The 10,834-nt window shown below is 36.7% G+C and overlaps 1 protein-coding gene across 1 annotated transcript in view; it reads right to left on the bottom strand.

Annotated features, from left to right (window-relative positions):
• The window catches only part of LOC108754805 (tyrosine-protein kinase Drl-like), a 25,829-nt gene extending 17,184 nt beyond the window's left edge, over positions 1-8,645 (bottom strand). The window contains exon 1 of the mRNA XM_018497414.1: positions 8,299-8,645. Within this exon, the coding sequence (XP_018352916.1) occupies positions 8,299-8,425 (127 nt within the window). The 5' untranslated portion in view covers positions 8,426-8,645. The remainder of the gene's footprint in view (positions 1-8,298) is intronic.
• Between the last annotated feature and the right edge of the window lie 2,189 nt (positions 8,646-10,834).

Genomic DNA, 10,834 nt, shown 5'->3' with positions numbered 1-10,834 from the left:
TATATATATATATATATATATATATATATATAATGTAAGATATACATAAAGTATAAAACGTAAAAAGCAATATGCTTTAGCTATACATCAATAGCGTGTCGAAGGATAAATTTTTGTCGGCGCATCTTCGCGCGTTTGCGTAAATCATACGTGTCTGCTGGTACGCGAGCGGGATGCGTGTAAATATGTACGAAATCGTGGATATGGAGAAGCGTGCATATCGCGAACCGCGTCGGCGTTTGTACGGTCATATCAATTTCCTGTGTAAGCCGGCCGGCCAGACGGCGCAGTTAGCGCGCTCGTGAATCGGATTGCAAATCAGCTGCATACTTGCTAGCCGACAAATTAACTGTGATGTATATGTGGCGTTTACACCCGACATCAAATAAACTACGCATAGAAAGCTCACTGACGTTCGTTTCTCGAAGAACAATTGCATTTCATAGAAATCTCCTAACTTGTCTCAGGAATCGCACGTGGATTGGCAATCGTGCGCTTGAAACCTTGACAAAATTATTTATAAAAAAATTAATTGTAGTAAAATGCACTCTCATGAAGTGTAGCAATCCTTATAATTTGCAATTAAATCTAATATTTCTTCTTCTCAATGCTTCCTTATTTCTTTATTACTTTTTAGTCGTTTTACTGCAATATAAAAATGGTACTTTGACAATATTTCTATCAGGAGTTAAAGTAAAGTTTCTACTTAAAGTAATTAATTCCGTTTTGTTTTCTTTGAATATTGAAACGTTAATTCCTATCCTTTATGTAAGTTGTCAGTAATTAAAAAAAGGAAGAAAACTTTTCACCGTGGAGGCGACACATTCATCCTCGTCGACGTGCTTATCAACTCAAACCCTTTCACAATTTGTCGCACTTACAAAAGACGGAAACACGACGGCGTAAACGCCGTCAATTACAGGAAAGACGTATTAATTAATCTATTATCGCTGGATCAAGGGCTTTGCAGTAACGCGCGGCTGAAGAGACACGATTTGCTCCTACGGCGAACGCACACGGCGATCGTGCGAGCTGCATGTTCAATCGCGGATCGTGCGAGTATGCGTGAATACGGGTGCAAGCCTAGGGAGATTCGCTCACGCGGCTATAAACCATGGACGGTTTACGTTATCGTATAGTCGGATCTACCCGTCGGCAAACTACTGCAATTTAGGCTAACGTTGCCGCTCCACCTTGCCACTAGCCAGCGCCCGCTCGAGGAAATTAATACGGTTGGACATCACGTTTGTGTATTTGATATTACGTATATAAATATAAATAAAGCAATTTTGGAGAAAGAAATTTCTTTAAATTAAAAAATATAAATACAAAATAAAGCTTCAGCTTTCGGTCTCTTATTTTATCTATAAAGTACCAAACACATCTAGTGGCCTCATTTTTATATATATTATTTTATTATATATATGTACACTTAAAAAAGAAGTGTTTAATTTTAAGATATTCAAACGTTTTATTCTTGTTTCTGTTTTTTTATATATTTAAAGATGTTCCAATTTTATATTTTTTTAATAAACAAAACGTTAGGTTTGGATTTAAAATTGAAATATCTTTTATTATTAAATGTTTGTTTTGCAAATATATATATATATATATACATATATACATACACAGTAACTGCCAAAAGTTTCCAGTCAACATATAATTTCGATAATTTTTGACAATCTGTTTCTCAGTTTAAATTATAAGATTCTTGTTAGTACAAGATTCTTGTTAAAACTAAGCACATAATATTTAAATATTAAAATATATTAAGTACTTGTATACTAGATCTTTTGTAAAGATTCTTTATCTAATTGTAAATATTTCAATAAAACTACTTATTGGCCGAAAATTTTTAACAGTACTATATATATGCATCTTGCTTTCACTTTTTCTTAAATATTTATATATATTATAAGAAAAAAAAAGGATATATATATATATAATATTTGTACAGATTGTCCAGTGTATTAAGCTCCATGAGTTCGCTAAACCCAAATGACTGTGCGGATCAATTATCTCGGTGGATATTCAAAATAATTATACTTGTAAAACAGGGAAAAAGAGAGGCAAGACACGAAATGTATTTCATAATAAATAAATAATTAATAAATAAATAAATTGCGAGGTGATGATCTGATGCCAGACAATGTACATCTATGTAAGGAAGGAATTAGTAACGAACTGTTCGTGACCATTGCAATAATTAAATAAACTGGGATGAAGGAAACTAGAAGCGAAAGGAATTGTTCTAGAATAGAAGCAATTTGTTCAACGGGCGAGAAAATTGGATGCTCTAATTCCTTCAAGTTTGAACGTCGAAATCGTATAAAGAAATTAGATTTATCATACGTGGTGAATATATCCCTTCTTCTGCACATCACATTATTACTCCGCGTACGTGGATAATTTTTTTTAATCTTTGGCATCAAAAAAACGTGATTCTATATATACAATAAACGTTTTTCATTTATCTTTAAATATAGAAGAGCAATTTCAAGTTCATTAAAAATTTGTATAAAATCACTAATGCACAGGGTAAATTTGCTTAAATTGTACGTATGGTTAAATCGTACTGTGGATGTAATTTTTATTTAATGAGGTTCACACAACGCTCTTAACAGTACAAAATGAAAGCAGTCATTAACCGATTACTAGTAGCTGTTTATATTTTATATCGGTAAGAGCGATGTAAACATCTTTAAATCGAAATTAAATCGAAATTAAATAATCATAATATGATTTAGGCACAGATACGATTTAAACAAGTTTATTCTTTAATAATTGATAAAACATAAAATAGTAAATTGGAGCACTTGCGCAAAAATAGCAAAAACGTCAAAAAAATGTTCATGAGTGTAAGAAACGTGCGAGATACTCCATGAATGTACGCGATAATCTTTTTGCGTAATACTTTTTTTAATGGGTGTTCTTGCGGAATAATCGATTTTCTCGTGTCGTTTCCAGCGACACGGCTGGAGCCAGGGGAATCGACAAGGGTCGTTTCACGAGCTAGTCCGATAGTCGACGGCAATGAACACGTTGTCGGTTGTTTGTCGGAGCGTTTCGTGGTCCAGACAGGACAAACATACGGAGACGACTGCAACGAGAGTACATAGTGTGTGTGTCTGTGTGTGCATGTGTTCGAGAGTAAATTAAAAATCAATTCTAGAAACGATTTCGAAGTTCCTGCTTATTACGCGCAACGTACGATTCCCGAAGTCTGTACGCAAGAAAGACACGAACATCCGTACGACGGTCCAATAAATCTGAAAATCTGTTAATATTATATTTTTATCATTCTAAATAAAACAAATTACCTATTATTATTTATACGTAAATCAGGGACACACTAATTATATTGTCTTACTTACATATATACTTGTATTATCTTCCGACTTAAGCTTATCATTTATTTAATTTTTCTTGTCATACAAATAAACGCAAATGATATAAAAGTATTAGATATGAAAAAAGTAAAAAAGACAGAAATGTATGTATGGTATTTATATAAAATTATATTGCTTCCAGATAACTTCGTCGAGAAGGAAAACTCGATACTCTACATCGTTGAAGCCGTGAGACCAGTTGACTAGCGCGAAGCAATTTCGGTAGTAAATCCATGTTGCCGAGAGACAACTCCATTCGAGGAATAAGGATATTACTTCAAAGCGCAAGCTCATCCCGCGTCTTTCATCACACCGTGAGAAATCCCCTGCCCAATCAGAACAAACCCCGTGTAAACGTTCCGAACTCGACGGCGGAAGTAAATGCTGAATCCGCACGGAGGTGTCAGGTAATAGTCGACTCGCATCTTCGTCCTCGCAAAGGGAGGACGTGTGTATGTGTGCGGAGGTGGCACTGAGTATTTTCTCTACTTCGCTGCCCTGTCCCTTCACTACCCCTTCCCCTCCTACGTAACACACCACCTTCAAACACACCTCCTTTCTCGCGCACACACGCCGCCTTTCTTTCTCTCCACCTCTGTCAGCTTTCCTCTTTTTATCCTTATTCCTCGTTCCTTTTTTTTTTTCTTTCTCTCTTCCTTTTTTGGTGCTCGCACAGAGGAGATGCCTTTCCAACGGAACGAAGTTTTCCGGGGAAGTAAAGTCATTTCGCTCGTGCAATCTAAGTTAAGTGACTTTCGAGAGCCCTGGCGACGAAACTTACCCCACCGCTTACCTCCTCTCAGAAGCAACCCTTTCACTTTCCCATCGTCCTCGCGCTTTCCACCCCTCCCCCCCCGGCGGAATCCGAAATGTGACGAAGATTACCCTGTATCTAGAGATTCGCGGTCGCTCGGGGCACTTGAAAAATAGACTCGTTTAAGGAATGGAGCCACCGTCCTTTTTGCTAAATTTGCATCACACTCGATGTTACGTAAACTATAAGATGGAACAATTAACTTTAATCAATTATGACTATTTTTATAAGCGATAGTATAAGAATTATTTAAATTAGTAATAGATGTGTGTAAAAAAAAAGATTGCGTTCATTTTAAATGAAATTGAACGAAACTTATATATGTAATTAAAACTTAATTATATAATATTTCGACAAAGATGGATCGAAGTTACATGATATGTCAAATTAATCCGTTCTATCGGTATTATGAAATTTAAATTCATCATAAATATTTCCCATCCATTTGTCGCATTTTGATAATTAAATCACTTCTCATATTCATACTTTTAGAGGAGAAATGCACAATTACTTATCATTAAGTGGATTGTATAACCGGATATGTATAAAAATCTCGTAGTTTTTAAAGTTTTTATGAGAAAGAAGAATAAGATTAATATACAAATTTTTCTGAAAGAATAATCACCTCCGCTTTAAGAGACACATCAGTAAAATTAATAGAAGAAATTAATAGAATAAATTTAGATCATTCCTGTAGTCTCAAAACTTCATATAAATTAATATAATATTCAACTCGTCTCTAATCTTAATAACTCTTACCCTCTTATCCGTACTATCTCTTCTTAATTGATCTTAGAGACATGCTTACACCGCTCGTATAATTCTGGCGAAATTTATATATTTCGACGATAGACCAAAGTTACTAGCAGAAGCTGAATTAATCTGATCTATCGATATATACGTACATATTACAAGATTTGAATTCATCGTATTTTCTATCTATTTACCGCATTTCGATAATCACACCATTTCCTATCTTTTCTTACTTGTGGAGAATATATGTACAGTTATTTATCATTAAATGGACTGCGCCAGATACTAACTAAATTAAAAAAAAATGCTATAAACCTTTCCGACCCGCGCTTTCAGTTCGCGAGCAAATTCACTTCTATGTGTATCCTTTTCCCTCTTTTTTCGCGTACTCGCCGGTGCGCCATATTTCGCGATTAACGTGAAATGTACGAAAGTGCCGTAGCGCAATCTATACCGCTGCAATACACGCATCCAGCGGAACGTGTCGGATCGCTCTACCATTCGGAGTGTCGCGACCACCGGGATTGCCTCGATTTTCGAAGAGTCACGAGCCGCGCCGGCCGCTCGTAAATATGGCGATTTTACTTTTTTTTTTTTTCTCTCCAACCCTCCACCAATCCGTCCAGCCGACCATCCTCATTGCGCCTCTGCGCAATCGACCGACATCGAGTGGAGAACGCCCGGTCCACGATGGTGCGGTGCCGTCGTGTGCACGGATATGAATCACGGGACCGTAAAGTGATATCGAATGGAATGGAGACTTTCTCTCCTAGGTGCGCGTGAGCATGAACCTCGGCCCGGTATATAGTCGGCGACCATTAAAACGAGTGGCTCGTGCCGCAAATTGCTGAAATGACACTCTTGCCATAATCGGTCTCGACGCTAATTCATTCTTTCGCCGGCCGTTTTGCGATTTCGCCTTCGCTTGCGATGCCACAAATTGTGCAACCACCTCTTCCTTTTCTCGTCGATACCCCGTACATGACCCCAAGTTTTTTCTGCCCGCGTTTATTAAAACCCCGGACGAGTCTCGTGAAAAAGTTTTTCCCTCGCGACGCGTTACAATCGCGTTAATTGCGCACTGGGGATGCAAAACGATGCAAACGTTAAAGAGACAGAATTAGATAAGGTACAAGGGATAACACAATCACTTGGCTTGCATTATAAACATAAAAGCGGGAAGAGAATATTCCGATGCTAATTAACATTATTATGCTTACGTTACGCATATACATATGCATAACGTCTATTTGCTCCAAGATAAAAAGAGGAGATACAGTCCCATTTATTTTAATTAATTAAGGTTTTCAAAAAAAAGTTATCAATTTTTGTATAACGAAAACTGTGAAGATCTAATATTCTATATATATTTTTAGAGCCTTATTTTTATAGTCAATCGATAAAATCGTTTTGACATGTAAGAAACTTTTTGTTCTCAATAAGTCAGAAAACTTTTGCAACTCGAGAGAGAGAGGGAGAGAGAGGGAGAGAGAGAGAGAGAGAGAGACGTTCATTATTATTCCAGGATAAACTCCCGAAAAACATAAAAATAAAAGAAAAATGTAACAACAAAAATAACGGAACAATACAATAAAAATAATGTTAATACAAATAAAATATGAAATTAAATTATATAAAAATCAAGAAACGTGTAACAAAGTAAGATGAGAATAAAAAGCCGCAAATTACGAGGTTAAAATTAAAATTAAGAAAAGAAAAAGAAAAAAAAGATACAACAAAGAGAGGTTAAAATTAAAATTAAAGTTAACTTATCTCAGGAAGAGAAAAAGGAAGAAAAAGAGAGAGGGAGAGAAATTTAAAAAATGAGACGCTAATTATCCAGAGATTTATATTATTCTTAACCTTCCGCTGGCAACACGAATTTTAACTATTCCGTCAGCAATAGAAATCTTCGGAAAAAGTGAAATAGCGAATTTTTTACTGTTCCGGATTATCTAAAAAGTCTAAATAAACTTTGGTATATTTGTCAAAGCTTTAACAACGAGTTTCTCTATCACAGTATTATAAAAATCGGATTGTATTTTACTTATTTTTTACAGATTTAAATTTATCTACCAAAATTTATAATTAAAATGTCAGTGATGCTTTTATAAACCTCAGTTGCTGGCGCAAGATTAACATCTCGCATATATTAGTTTTGCGAGAAACATCTAATTTTTTATCATTAAAGCTAATCCTCTTAACAACCTTCTGGCTATGTCACTTTTTATCTCCCTTTTTTATTATATATTTGTAATGATTTTTATTGTTGGTTACGACTTCATGCACAAAATCTATGATAACATAATAATCATTTAGTTTTACAGATTTTCTCTGATGTCAATCTTTTTTCACGCGGTCGCCAACTATCGTTTATTTTCAGAAAATATCGCGTCCAACACGACGACAATTGTAATGGGACTTGTTAACGAGCTCTCTCTTCTCTCTCTCTCTCTCTCTCTCTCTCTCTCTCTCTCTCTGCGAGAGAGGAAATTTTCATGTTTACCGCCACGCGAAAATGTACGCGAGAGTTTAGATTGAATGGAAAAAGTGTAAAGCAGGGCAGAGGATGGGAGAGAGTTTTAACATTTTTGCAACTAACGCTTGTGCGGAGTTGAGATGACATGATGTCACGAGAAAAAGATTGTTTGCAAGAAGAGAATAGATTGTTCTATTAATAAATCAGATAAAATTAAAGTCTGTAGGAGATGTCGGATGAATATGTCAGTTTCAATGTCAAAGTGTGAATTTTCTTATAATCAATTTTAAATCATTTCTGTTATACTACATGTAAATTTAAATAATAATGATTGGTTTTTTTTAATCGTTTAATCATTTTAATCATTTTTATCAATTAATTAAATCGCGATGAAAAGTATAAAACTAAATGACCCTTCAATAAATTTTGCATGTAATATGATATTTGAATATAAAATGCATAAATTTTTTTATTACATTTAGAGTTTCAAGACATATTTAAAAAATTAAACAGACTATTAAATTTATGTTTAAGAAATTTATATTAAAAAACTTCACGTTATTTTACGAACGCAATTAAATAGGTGCCAGTATGAATCAAATGCGCGAATAAAATATAATTAAGTATACAAGCATTTTTATTTTTTTTTTTTTTACGTGCATTTAAATACATTTTATACAGATTTATATTTTAAATAAATTCTAAATAAATAAAAAAAGAATAAATTTTAAATAAATAGTAAAGAGAATACAATAAATTCTTTCAACCACACAACACATATTTAATTCATTCTGTTATTAATTTAATTTTCCCTGTCAATGTTATATTTGTCTTTTATGTAAACATCGAGCAGTCCTACATACCTAAAAGCTTCATGACCTGAGAATGGCTGATGAATATATTAAAATAGCCATCGGTGCAGCCGATCAGAACAAGCAGGACAAAAATCTTGCGCCGCAGGAGATCGCAAGGACCACCACACCACCGCATTGTCTTACATGCTCCGTACGTGCCACACACCTGCCTAATCGGTTAGTTCCAACTTCAACACCGCGTCGTCAAAAACTGCAGGAAAATCCTATACTTCCCTTTGGCATCGACTGCTCGCACGTGGTTCCATTTACGGACGTGCCCTGCCATTTCTCGCGCTACCCCTCAAGATATACAAGAGTCTCTCGATTACTGCGCTCGCAAAGATTTAGCGCGTTTCGTGATCATTGAAAGAAATTATTGCAGAAAAAAATTTCGTCCATCCCGGTGTAGAAAAAAAGCAAATTTTAACAAATTTCAGCGTTTTCAGTATCTTCTTCGCGCGCGTGCTGTCATAAGTCGTTTCATGATCAAGCATGTTCTCGATCGGCGAGACGATCACATGGCACTACGATGCGCGACGACGAGACTAGAGTGGATGTCCTGGCGCAAGGGAGGAGACGACGTCGTCGACGACGACGTCGGTACTCGACTGAACGCCGAGCGACTGAACGTCCGTCGTTTTCGACGACGAGTCCGGTCGCGCTTGCGCCTATGTGGCAGTCACCTATATCACAACGGAACACATTATCCACGTACGTGTGACGGATTGCTAGAAAAACAGTGCGTACGTGCGTGAATCCCGGTGTAAGGTGTAAGTCGCCGAAAATAGACAGCCGGATAAACATCGCGGAAATGACAGGGGAGTCCAGGTTACGAAAATAGCGAGGGAATATGCATTGCATAAAAAACTACTTGAACTCTTTTTCGAACGGTTTATCCGATTTTGCGCTACTGCCGGAATACTGCGTCTGAATGAAAAATCGCGGAAAGATGAGTCGTATTCGACTCGGATATCGAGAGGATAACTTGAACAATCATTGAACATATCTGCGCAATTGTCAATAACGTTTGAAATCTAAAGCGATGCTGCGGTAATCACTAGATATAACTTTTGCAAACGGCGTTATACCGTAATTAGTAAATATTTGCGGTCACTGAGTCCTCGTGATTGGAAATAGGCCAACGGTGACATATCCGTGGAAACGCTTCGACTAAGGATTTTGCGTATTTTACAATATGCTCACCTTTGTCATACTCTTGTCATCAGTGAATTTTTGGGGATATAACACGTGACAGAGAATGAACAATAAATCTTTTATGTAAACACTGGCCATTTTGCACCAAATATGCATAATATTTTAATACTTTTGCGCGAATAACAGAACAGATGCTTTAACTGTCACAAAACGTCCGTTCGTTTGAGATAAATTTATTTCTAAATAATTTATTTATTAAATAATTGATAAGTTATTTGGATTTTGGATAACTGATTATTTAAATTCATATTTAATTTTATTATAGATATTACTTGAAAATCGCCAATTTTTTACAACAAATATTACATCAAGGTATAAAAATCAAATATTAAATACAAGGGAGAATTCCAGTTTTAAGCTGATACAATATACGCGTTTGTGAAGACATGATTTATTCACGAGGATTGTATAATGCGGACAAGTAAAAATCAGCGATCCATTTTATATTAATGCTTGGCGTGTAAACGTAGAAAAATCGGGAATAGAGTTTCTTCGTAGAGCAAACATTTTCACGACGTGTTCCGCAATATAAAACGAATCGAATTTACGATATAATTTCGAAATAATACTAGAAACCTTTGTCGCTCGCAATTCTATCGAACTCGTTATTGACGTGACGACAACAGAGTACCGATTAACGGCCACGACTCGACGCAACGACGAAATTGACGTTCGGCGTTCAATAACATCAAAAACTTTCAATCCACTTGGAGTCATGAAATTCCAACGTAATGGCCCCCACCTTCCGCTCCCACTAGTGTTCTGTATCCCCAGGTCCTCGCCTCGTCAGAACGCAATATCGTCACTGATGAGCTTTAGCCCGACACACGAAAACGCGGAGGTAACGTAACGACGAAAGAAATAATTTCAAACGACCTCGCTCGTTCCGTTCGGATCACCGCCAATTCCTCGTGCAGTGATCCTATGAGAGGGAAAAGGCGTCGGAGGTATCGGCGCGCGATCGACGTCGCTCACTTGTGCGCGTTCTCCGAAAGCGTTAGAATTTAATTAAATCGGTCTCCGACTATCCCTGTCGTGTCGCAGAGTCCACTTCCTTTCTACCCTCTGGCGAGTCCTGGACAGGTCGCAGCTTCGGATTCACAATTTGATCTTCGTAGAGTTTAACTTCTGGAGAACGGACCATTCTCTGTTCCATCCTGCCCTCCGCGATGCTCGACAAAACGGCGCTTTAATTATACCGCGGGATTAATTAACTCTCCGTCGAACTCTCGGCGGAACACACCCGCGGGACTCGCCGGAGCCGATCGCAAATAATTAAAGACCGTTTTTCGTTCGATCCTTCGCTCTTTCCTCCGTGGAACCGCGTTTC

This window comes from Trachymyrmex septentrionalis, unplaced genomic scaffold, assembly GCF_001594115.1.
Source record: "Trachymyrmex septentrionalis isolate Tsep2-gDNA-1 unplaced genomic scaffold, Tsep1.0 scaffold121, whole genome shotgun sequence".
Lineage (NCBI taxonomy): Eukaryota > Metazoa > Arthropoda > Insecta > Hymenoptera > Formicidae > Trachymyrmex > Trachymyrmex septentrionalis.
Note: the sequence above shows the minus strand (reverse complement) of the source record. Positions and strands in the feature narration are given on the sequence as shown.